This window comes from Balaenoptera physalus (assembly GCF_965194825.1).
Source record: "Balaenoptera physalus genome assembly, contig: SUPER_6_unloc_3, whole genome shotgun sequence".
NCBI classification, from domain to species: Eukaryota; Metazoa; Chordata; class Mammalia; order Artiodactyla; family Balaenopteridae; genus Balaenoptera; species Balaenoptera physalus.
This window is the reverse complement of record NW_028126535.1, coordinates 81,126-93,456: the sequence shown is the minus strand read 5'-3', so window position 1 is coordinate 93,456 and position 12,331 is coordinate 81,126. Positions and strand designations below refer to the sequence as shown.

At 41.3% G+C, this 12,331-nt stretch overlaps 1 protein-coding gene across 1 annotated transcript in view; it reads right to left on the bottom strand.

Annotated features, from left to right (window-relative positions):
* The window catches only part of LOC309663532 (cyclin-Y-like protein 1), a 33,820-nt gene extending 29,096 nt beyond the window's left edge, over nt 1–4,724 (bottom strand). Inside the window, exon 1 of the mRNA XM_082478880.1 lies at nt 4,498–4,724. Within this exon, the coding sequence (XP_082335006.1) occupies nt 4,498–4,723 (226 nt within the window). The 5' untranslated portion in view covers nt 4,724. The remainder of the gene's footprint in view (nt 1–4,497) is intronic.
* Between the last annotated feature and the right edge of the window lie 7,607 nt (nt 4,725–12,331).

Here is a 12,331-nt window from a genome sequence, read left to right as displayed (position 1 = left end):
TACCTAAGAGAAGAATTCCTACACTACCTAACTCAGAACATGGTGAGAATCAAATGAAATGCAAGAGCAATCTATATACTACAGCCTATTTTAGACCCTTATTAATATCGCTTTTTTGTTCAAGCCACTGTTGGCTCTCACCTGAGCTACCGCACCAGCCTCCTAACTGGTCTCCCTCTCTGCTTCCTTCCACCCTTACAGTCTATTCTCACACAGTAGCTGGTCTGATCTCCCTCCACCCTCTCTACCCCCCTTCCCTTTTTCTAAGAATTAACATCATTCCCCTGCATATAATCCTTCAATGGTTTCCCATTACAATTAGACTAAAATTCATATTTTTTGGTCAAGGCCCACTAGGCATACAAGGTCTTAATCCCCCATATTCCTCCTGGCATTCATTCACTCAGCTGCAGCCACCCATCTTTCTGTCCTTGGCACGCATCAAGCATATTCCCTTCTTAGGAACTGCACAGAAGCCTCTTCTCCCACAGCCTCACATGGCTCTCTTAGGACTGCTCATGGGTCGCTTAAGGAGAGAAGCTGTCTTTAACCACCCCTTGTAAAACTGTCCTCCTCCCCAGCCCATTACCTTCATTTTCTTTCTTACTGTTCTCACTACCTGATGTTATTCTTGTGTCGTCAGCCCCCAGGCACCTCTAGAAAGTAAGGACCTGAGTTAGGATACGGGTTTTGTCTTGTCTAACCACTGTTTGTCCTGCCTCTGGAATGGTGCCTAATAATCATGTTTCAGTGTACCCAAAACCAGTTAAGGTTCTCCCAATTTTCCCACATCATCTAAGATTTCTTCTAATGCTGTCTTTTGATGTGTCTGTCACCTAAGACCAGAGTTAATTTCAGATCTCTTAGAGTAGTAGTTTAGTTACTCAGAATCAAAGACACAAGACAGGTTACCAAGAACCACGAAAACCTAAAAGAGGAAATCTAATGTTCAGTGAAAAATCAATGGTAACTTTAATTTGGGAAAAGAACATTTAATGTTAAAATACCTTTACTACAAAGTGACTCACCCTAGGAATTTAATTAAGTCATAAGACAAAGTGTACAATCAGAATGCTATAGGGAAGTATCAATATAATGCATCAGTTTTTATCTGTGTCCCCTGAATAAAGCATTATAATGGGATTATAAAAGATGCTCAACCATAAAGGCTGGGTAAATGAATTATGCTCCAACCATTCGATGGCACAGTAAACAGTTGGTAAAAGGCAGGCTGTAGAGCTATGCACAGTTGCATGGAAATACATCACCCTGGAGCACTCTCTAGGTGTCAGCACAGTTCCAGGAGCTTCATGTTGTTACTTTTCTTTATAACACAAAGTTACAAAGTGGCACATAAAGAACAATCCCATCTTTGTAAAATAAACACAATGTTATGTTTATATGCATACAAAAGGTTCAGGAAGAATCAACACCAAAATATTAATAAAAATTCTGGATATTCTGAGTGTGAGTGAAGGACTTTTCTGTGTTTTCTCAATCTTTCACATCAAATGTTCATTAATACTGTCACCAAAAAAAGGAAAGATCTGTTGCTCAGAGGTTTTTCCACATCATATTGCCAATTCCTTCCCTACCCACTCTTCAGGGGGATGGGAGGTAGGGGTCACTTGAGAGAGCACCTTTCACCAGAAAATTAGCAAAGCTCCTAAGGTCAGAACATAAAGGTTGTATGAAAAGTTGATGAATAAAAGGAAAATCAGACAATAGGACCGTAGCATCTTCTTTTCTATTATGACACTACCATCAGTTATATTAGATATACTGTTAAAGACAAAGTAGTAAAAAATTCTTTTGAGTCTATCTGAAATCTATACTACGTTCTTAGGAGTTACTTTTTTGAGATGGCTTGAAGAAATCATGTTCTTCTCCAATGTTTCTGAAGAACAAGACAGAGCATCATTTATGTACGATTTTCTCTAAGTAACCAAATAATTCTTCACTGTAGAAAAGCCAAAATGTTTTATATCTGAGTAGGTATTTCTCAGTTTCCAGGGAAACTGATACAAAATTGTCTGAAATAAAGACATGAAGAGCAAACTTCCAATGTGCCTGTACTTTATATTTGGTGTTCTGACCTTGTTTCTATGGAAACTTAATTAATAGGCAAATGCTGAAATTGAGGTTTCTCTTATCACTTTATCGAATGCCCCCCCAAAAAAGACAAATTGAAATGAAATTTTAACAATCATGTTAAACATAAAAAGGTAAATTCTGTACTCATGAACTCTATTTTTCCAGTTCCTGATTTAGCACTCCTTCCTTATCATACATAGTCGTATGCTAAATGCTTAGTACCTTACCTGCCCGCTTACCAGCTTCCCCTAATGTCCCTCTGTCCAGGGCATTCTCGGCTTCAATTGGATTTCACCAGAACAAACTCTTTAAATTATATCAACGTGTTTACCTGACTGATAAATTTAGGCTATTTCATGACTTCTACCTTTATTCATATCCATTGCAATGTATGTACAGACAGAGAATGGAGAGGTAAATGTTGCTTCTGAGTTGTGTACAATAAACTGGAATGGCAATAATCAAAACTGGAGTATGCTGAGATAGGCCTAACTTATGGATAAATTATAAAATATAAGGTGCACTCTAAACAGTTTCTTAAGCATCCCAAGAACTGAATTTGGCATATCTACCACCTCCCAAGTCTGTCTCTTTTGTTCAGTAGCTGTGTTACACAGTCATTTCAGATCTCTAAGTCTTGGCTTCTTCATTGGCAACAGAGGGAGAATATATACGGGCCTTATTTGTAGATGGAAGGGCCGAGTGAAATACACAAGAAAATGCATTGTAAATCTTAAAAGAATTCTATAAAGGTCCAATTTTCGTCTCTCATCCTACACTAGCCAACTACTAACTGTTTTTAAAAATCATTTAGAGGCTTACCTTATAGCAACAAGCAGAGCAGTTTTCACAAGTACTTACATGCTTTGTGTTTAAAGCTACAATTAATTCACATAATTTGTTCATTCTTTCACAATATCTAACGATTCTGAAAAGGGAGTACTTTCCACTTACAAAGCCACGTCCATCATAAGGGTGAATCCACAGGCTTCATTATTCTAACTTTTAAAGAAATTAAATAAACCCAACTAAAATTTAAATAGAAGAGCTGTAAGACATTTCGTCTATGAAATAATGAAATAATCTCTGGCATTTAAATGAAACAAATGGGCCAGTGGGGCTTTAACATCTTTATGATACAATGTTTTATACTTCAAAGAACAGTCTTTATTAAAGTGCCACTATGCTACCCAGAAATTTTTTTTTTTTTAACCTAGAGCCATCCCTTTCCAAAATTCTAGAGGCAAAAATCAAAACATTTCCTCTCTTCTCTCTCTCCTCTCCTCCCCGACAACACCCACCCCCAGCCACTTAGTCTTCAGAACTTTTACCTGAACATTCTTAAAGTTAAATAGTATTCTACTTGGGTGGGGGGGCGGAGGAGGAGGGAGCCATGGAGACATTTTTCTGCAGGATGGATGTGGTATGTTAACTCCCAAACCTTTATATTACAAATTACAATCTGAATTTGTTTTTTCTCCTTTGAAACTTCTGTCCAGCAGTCTCAGGAACCACCTCACCCCTCCCTTAGAACAGGCAACGTGCAAAAGAAGTCGGTTAAGGCTGTGCAACTGAAGACATACTTGTGTCAAAGTGGGAATTTAAAAGTAATCAGAACTCCACGGGGTCTCCTTTGGTAAAGAAAAAAAACCCAACAACTATTCTCTGCAGCCGTGGCAGTAACGTTTCACACCGTTCACAGTTATTTTAAGCCCCTCTCCCACCATTTTCTTTCCTATCGTGTTCAAATTATAGTTAGAAGGGATAAAGTAGCTTCTATCAGGGCGACTGAAAACATTAAAATCCAAAGAATTTTAGTTAAGAACACCACACTGACTCTGTCCATCTCTATTTTGAATTTAAATGACAAATCCTCTAATGTTTGTCTTAATTGTCTCGAATATCAACTACCTTAACAAATAGAAGTCTATCATCAGGCCCTTACCTAGTTCCTTCGCTTAGGTACCATCTGGATAGGGAGACGGGATGGATACGCCAAAGTTAGAGTATTTAAGTTTGCATTAAGAAAAGAGAGAATACACCAGAAAGTCTCTGCTAAGTCCCACGAGATGTTAAATAGAACCACGAACAGGAAGGGCCGCGGATTGGAGGGTCTCAGGCCGGGCTGGGAAATGGGAACGGGGGAAAGAATTGGGCATTCGGGTAGGGAAGAGGGAAGGAGACTGGCCGGACGCGACTGGTAAAGAATAAGGGGTGGGGACGCCAAGCAGAGCCAGCCTTCGTCCCCGGTGCCCAGCCCTGGGAGAGCCAACTCCGGGCAAGAAGGAGCCCTAGGCGGCGTCTCCCTCCCGGGGGACCCTGGGGGCGGCGGAGGCCAGAGGTAAGCCCGAGAGCAGACGGCGCCGACCCCGCGAGGGGCGAGGCGCGTCAGCCGCTTCTTACCTTCGGGCATCTCCCGGTCGCTGATGTGCTGCAGGTGGTGGCCTTCGCCACCTGCGAAATCCAACTCGGCGGGTTCCACGGTAGCCGCCGCCGGAGCTACTGCCACCGCGTTCCCGGCCGCCGCCTTGTAGACCTCAGACTCGCAGTCCGGCTCCGCTGACCCCCTGCGCCGGCCCGACTTGGGGCTGGCATTGGGGGACAGGCAACAACACAGCGAGTTCCCCATGGGGCGCCTTCACTCCTCACCGCCGCCGCCTCCGCTCGTCCCCCGACTCCGCCGAGCTCAGAAGCCGCCCCCTCCCCCAACAATGGCGCGGCGGGCACTGGCAGCCCCGGGCTATGCCGGGGCTGTGCCGCACATGCAGACGCGACTTCGCCCGCCGCTCTCCTGTCCGCCCAGCCGCCGGGGCCCCGGGCAGGGGTACGGCCCCGGCCGCACCCCCGCCCAGCCGCTGGGCCCCGGGCAGGGGTCCGGCCCCGGCCGCACCCCCGCCGCCGCCTCCCCGGAACCAACTAGTCTGTGAGGGCGGTGACCAGACCCGCTTATTTAAAAGGGCTGGGAACCAGACAAGTGCTGAGACGCGCAGGCACTGAGGGAGAGAGCGCAGCCGGAGCTCCTCCTCCTTCCGCTGCCGCCTCCCGACTGAAAGTAGCTAGCCCGGCCGGCCCTTGCCTACCGGAATGTGTCCTTCGGTTACCTGGTTACGACGGACCAATCACGACCAGAGTTCCCTCCACGCGCCCTCCTCAGAGCGCAGGCATGTGACTCACAATGCCCCGCCCCCGCCCGCGGCTGCCCCGCCCCCCGAGCGGCGCGCCCCAGACTCTGGTTTCCATTCATCTCTCGCGCTCCGAGCTTTCCGGTCCTGCGGGAAGCGCCGCGGGAGTTTGTTAATCGAAGCCGTCCTGAGTCAGTGGGCTCTGTAGAAAGCCCGTGTTCGTAAAATACCAGTTCAGTTAGCAACTCGGTTTCACCGGGTCCACAGTTGACTCATTTGATGTATTGCTCAACGAACTTAGTTTCACCCCAATTTTTGACCGTTTTTTATAACTGAATGCTCCTCCTCTCTTGCCTTCCAAAGAGTGTTAGTTTCCGCCTACAGTTTAACCATAGCAACCCCCGGGGCCCTGGTCCTACTCTCAATAAAGAGCTGTGGCTGTGTCTTGAATGAGACTCAAGGACACGTCACCCCTCCACTTCCTCATCAGTAAATTAGGGAACGAACTCCTCCCTCCCACCTCTGAGGCGCTGGGATTCAGCAACTCGCTTTTCTCGCCTGTTGCTCTCTTCCACGGCAGGAGTTTCCAGGTTTCCCTACTTTAGCCAACAACAACGCATAAAGCACGATTTTCTCATACAAACTTGAGAGTCACAAAGTGAAGTACCACGGTCTTGATTTGATGAAGATGATAACGATAGTTAACATTTGGCAAACACTATGCGCCCGCCCCCGTTCCAAGTGAGGTACTCATTTAACCCTCGGGAACAAAATCCTCAGAAACCTTCATTTTACAGATTTTACAGACGTTAAGTCACGTTCCCAAGGTCACATGATTGCTCAGGGGTGTGGCCAGGATTTGATCCCCGATTGTGTGGATCCCCAAAGGCACCTTATTGTGATCATCAGAAAATAAAGGTCGAAGTCAAATTTGGTTGGAAGTGGCATAGTGTATCAGGATTTTCTTTTTTTAAGGAGGAACAATTTTTTGATGTGGATTTTAAAATACTTTCCCTTCATTCAACATTGATTAGTCCCTCCTACATGCCAGGCACCCGTGTGTGAAAAATAGTCCTGCCCTCAGTGACCTCAGGCACGGTGAGAAAACAAAGGCTTAGAAAGCCCAATAGTCTGAGGTAACACTGCTGCAAAGTACTTAAACCTGAAATTCAAACCTAGATCTATTAACCCCAAGTAGATGCTGGGGTAAAGAGCTTGGTTTTCTTCCCAGAAACATGAGAGCCATTGAATGTTGTGAAGTTAAGGCGTCACTATCAGGTGGTTTGTAGTGAGGTCACGCTTGAGAATAAGTAGGACTGATGGAAGCAACAAAACCCATTAAGAGACTTTATATTCATCTAAGAGAGGAGTGAGGGCTCAAACTAAAGGCAGTGGCAGAGATTGGAGTGGAGGGAAAGGATCTGAGGTCATTTGGGAGGTAGAATAGAAGTGCTCAGTGACTAGATATGGAGCGGGAAGGGGAAAAGAGAAGCAAAAATGGCTGCTAGGGTTCTGGCTTAGGGAACTATGTAGAGTGTGGTTACTTTTTCTTAGATAGTGCAGGAAAAGGAAGAGGTTTGGGAAGGAAGATCATTTTGGGGTTCTGTTAAGCGGAACATGGAAATGGAGCTCTCTGGTTGAAAGTAAGCCTCTGCAGGCTAAATCCATTTTGTGATATCCCAACTTATGTTTTCAAAAATAACACATTAAATCAATTTAAAAATGTGATTGGGGAAATTCCCTAATGTTGACAGCTAAGAATATCACATTTTTCATGGAGCAACTTGGAATCTATGGTTTTAGTAAATGAGGCATCCTATGTAAAATAAAACTGGTAAATGAGAGCTCTACCCACCACCAGAGCCTCCCATCAAGCCTCTTAGATAGCCTCAACCACCAGAGGGCAGACAGCAGAAGCAAGAAAAACTACAATCCTGCAGCCTGTGGACCAAGAAACACAGTTAGAGAAAGATAGACAAGATGAAAAGGCAGAGGGCTATGTACCAGATGAAGGAACAAGAAAAAACCCCAGACAAACAACTAAATGAAATGGAGATAGGCAACCTTCCAGAGAAAGAATTCAGAATAATGATAGTGAAGATGATCCAGGACCTCGGAATAAGAATGGAGGCAAAGATTGAGAAGATGCAAGAAATGATTCACAAAGACCTAGAAAAAGAACAAACAAACAGAGATGACCAATACAATAACTGAAATGAAAAATACACTAGAAGGAATCAATAGCAGAATAACTGAGGCAGAAGAACAGATAAGTGACCTGGAAGACAGAATGGTGGAATTCACTGCTGCGGAACAGGATAAAGAAAAAAGAATGAAAAGAAATGAAGACAGCCTAAGAGACCTCTGGGACAACATGAAACGCAACAACATTCGCATTATAGGGGTCCCAGAAGGAGAAGAGAGAGAGAAAGGACCCGAGAAAATATTTGAAGAGATTATAGTCGAAAACTTCCATAACATGGGAAAGGAAATAGCCACCCAAGTCCAGGAAGCGCAGAGAGTCCCATACAGGATAAACCCAAGGAGAAACACGCCGAGACACACAGTAATCAAATTGGCAAAAATTAAAGACAAAGAAAAATTATTGAAAGCAGCAAGGGAAAAACGACAAATAACATACCAGGGAACTCCCATAAGGTTAACAGCTGATTTCTCAGCAGAAACTCTACAAGCCAGAAGAGAATGGCATGACATATTTAAAGTGATGAAAGGGAAGACGGAAGACCCTACAATCAAGATTACTCTACCTGGCAAGAATCTCATTCAGATTCGATGGAGAAATCAAAAGCTTTACAGACAAGCAAAAGCTAAGAGAATTCAGCACCACCAAACCAGCTCTGCAACAAATGCTAAAGGAACTTCGTTAAGTGGGAAACACAAGAGAAGAAAAGGACCTACAAAAACAAACCCAGAACAATTAAGAAAATAGTAATAGGAACATACATATCGATAATTACCTTAAACGTGAATGGATTAAATGCTCCAACCAAAAGACACAGGCTCGCTGAATGGATACAAAAACAAGACCCATCTACATGCTGTCTACAAGAGACCCACTTCAGACCTAGGGACACATAAAGACTGAAAGTGAGGGGATGAAACAAGATATTCCATGCAAATGGAAATCAAAAGAAAGCTGGAGTAGCAATTCTCATATCAGACAAAATAGACTTCAAAATAAAGAATGTTACAAGAGGCAAGGAAGGACACTACATAATGATCAAGGGATCAATCCAAGAAGATGCATCCAACATAGGAGCACCTCAATATAAAGGCAACTGCTAACAGCTATAAAAGAGGAAATCGACAGTAACACAATTAATAGTGGGGGACTTTAACACCTCACTTACACCAATGAACAGATCATCCAAACAGAAAATTAATAAGGAAACACAAGCTTTAAATGACACAATAAACCAGATAGATTTAATGGATATTCATAGGACATTCCATCCAAAAACAGCAGATTACACTTTCTTCTCAAGTGCGCACGGAACATTCTCCAGGATAGATCATATCTTGGGACACAAATCAAGCCTCAGTAAATTTAAGAAAATTGAAATCATATCAAGCATCTTTTCTGACCACAACGCTATGAGATTAGAAATGAATTACAGGGAAAAAAAACGTAAAAAACACAAACACATGGAGGCTAAACAATACGTTACTAAATAACCAAGAGATCACTGAAGAAATCAAAGAGGAAATCAAAAAATACCTAGAGACAAATGACAATGAAAACACGATGATCCAAAACCTATGGGATGCAGCAAAAGCAGTTCTAAGAGGGAAGGTTGTAGCTATACAAGCCTACCTCAAGAAACAAGAAAAATCTCAAATAAACAGTCTAACCTTACACCTAAAGAACTAGAGAAAGAAGAAAAAACAAAACCCAAAGTTAGCAGAAGGAAAGAAATCATAAAGATCAGAGCAGAAATAAATGAAATAGAAACAAAGAAAACAATAGCAAAGATCAATAAAACTAAAAGCTGGTTCTTTGAGAAGATAAACAAAATTGATAAGCCATTAGCCAGACTCATCAAGAAAAAGAGGGAGAGGACTCAAATCAATAAAATTAGAAATGAAAAACGAGAAGTTAACAACAGACACCACAGAAATACAAAGCATCCGAAGAGACTACTACAAGCAACTCTATGCCAATAAAAGGGACAACCTGGAAGAAATGGACAAATTCTTAGAAAAGTATAACCTTCCAAGAATGAATTAGGAAGAAATAGAAAATATGAACAGACCAATCACAAGTAATTTAATTGAAACTGTGATTTAAAATCGGCCAACAAACAAAAGTCCAGGACCAGATGGCTTCACAGGTGAATTCTATCAAACATTTAGAGAAGAGCTAACACCCATCCTTCTCAAACTCTTCCAAAAAACTGCAGAGGAAGGAACACTCACTCATTCTATGAGGCCACCATCACCCTGACACCAAAACCAGACAAAGATGCTACAAAAAAAGAAAATTAGAGGCCAATATCTCTGATGAATATAGATGCAAAAATCCTCAACAAAATACTAGCGAACAGAATCCAACAACACATTAAAAGGATCATACACCATGATCAAGTGGGATTTATCCCAGGGATGCAAGGATTCTTCAATATACGCAAATCAATCAATGTGATACACCATATTAACAAGCTGAAGAATAAAAACCACATGATCATCTCAATAGATATAGAAAAATCTTTTGACAAAATTCAACATCCATGTATGATAAAAACTCTCCAGAAAGTAGGCACAGTGGGAAGCGACCTCAACATAATAGAGGTCATATATGACAAATCCACAGCAAACATCATTCTCAATGGTGATAAACTGAAACCATTTCCACTAAGATCAGGAATGAGACAAGGATGTCCACTCTCACCACTATTATTCAACATAGTTTTGGAAGTTCCTAGCCATGGCAATCAGAGAAGAAAAAGAAATAAAAGGAATACAAATTGGAAAAGAAGAAGTAAAACTGTCACTGTTTGCAGATGACATGATACTATACATAGAGAATCCTAAAGATGCCACCAGAAAACTACTAGAGCTCATCAATGAATTTGGTAAAGTTGCAAGATACAAAATTAATGCACAGAAATCTCTTGCATTCCTATACACTAATGATGAAAAATCTGAAAGAGAAAGTATGGAAACACTGTCATTTACCATTGCAACAAAAAGAATAAAATACCTAGGAATAAACCTACCTAGGGAGAGAAAAGACCTGTATGCAGAAAACTATAAGACACTAATGAAAGAAATTAAAGATGATACAAACAGATGGAGAGATATACCATGTTCTTGGATTGGAAGAATCAATATTGTGAAAATGACCATACTACCCAAAGCAATCTACAGATTCAATGCAATCCCTATCAGATTACCAATGGCATTTTTTACAGAACTAGAACAAAAAATCTTAAAGTCTGTATGGAGACACAAAAGACCCCAAGTAGCCAAAGCAGTCTTGAGGGGAAAAAAATGGAGCTAGAGGAATCAGACTCCCTGACTTCAGACTATACTACTACAAAGCTACAGTAATCAAGACAATAGGGTACTGGCACAAAAAGAGAAATATAGATCAATGGAACAGGACAGAAAGCCCAGAGATAAACCCACACACCTATGGTCAACTAATCTATGACAAAGGAGGCAGGATATACAATGGAGAAAAGACAGCCTCTTCAATAAGTGGTGCTGGGAAAACTGGACAGCTACATGTAAAAGAATGAAATTAGAACACTCCCTAACACCATACACAAAAATAAACTCAAGATGGATTAGAGACCTAAATGTAAGATGGGACACTATAAAACTCTTAGAGGAAAATATAGGAAGAACACTCTTTGACATAAATCACAGCAAGATCTTTTTTGATCCACCTCCTAGAGTAATGGAAATAAAAACAAAAATAAACAAATGGGACCTAATGAAACTTCAAAGCTTTTGCACAGCAAAGAAAACCATAAACAAGACGAAAAGGCAACTCTCAGAATGGGAGAAAATATTTGCAAACGAATCATCGGACAAAGGATTAATCTGCAAAATATATAAACAGCTCATGCAGCTCAATATTAAAAAAACAAACAACCCAATCCAAAAATGGGCAGAAGACCTAAATAGACATTTCTCCAAAGAAGACAAACAGATGGCCAAGAAGCACAAGAAAAGCTGCTCAACATCACTAATTATTAGAGAAATGCAAATCAAAAGTACAATGAGGTATCACCTCACACCAGTTAGAATGGGCATCATCAGAAAATCTACAAAAAACAAATGCTGGAGAGGGTGTGGAGAGAAAGGATCCCTCTTGCACTGTTGGTGGGAATGTAAATTGATACAGCCACTATGGAGAACAGTGTGGAGGTTCCTTAAAGAACTAAAAATAGAATTACCATATGATCCAGCAATCCCACTACTGGGCATATACCCAGAGAAAACCATAATTCAAAAAGACACATACACCCAATGTTCATTGCAGCACTCTTTACAATAGCCAGGTCATGGAAGCAACCTAAATGCCCACTGACAGATGAATGGATAAAAAACACGTGGTACATATATACAATGGAATATTATGAGCCATAAAAAGGAACAAATTGGGTCATTTGTAGAGACGTGGATGAATCTAGAGACTGTCATACAGAGTGAAGTAAGTCAGAAAGATAAAAACAAATATCGTATATTAACGCACATATGTGGAACCTAGAAAAATGGTACAGGTGAACCGGTTTGCAGGCAGAAATTGAGACACAGATGTAGAGAACAAACGTATGGACACCAAGGGGGGAAAGGGGCAGGGGCAGGGTGGTGGTAGTGTGATGAATTGGGAGATTGGGATTAACATGTATACACTAATATGTATAAAATGGATAACTAATAAAAACCTGCTGTTTAAAAAAATAAGTAAAATAAAATTCAAAAAAAAAACCAATTAAAAATTTTTTAAAAAAAAATTCTTTTCCCACAGTGCTCCCATATAATATGCCCCTCCAATTTTTTAGTGTTTACCAACAGTGTAAGTCAAACATTTGTTCCAGTAAACAAGTGAATACAATGACTGGTAGTTTTCTCTTTTAAGGATT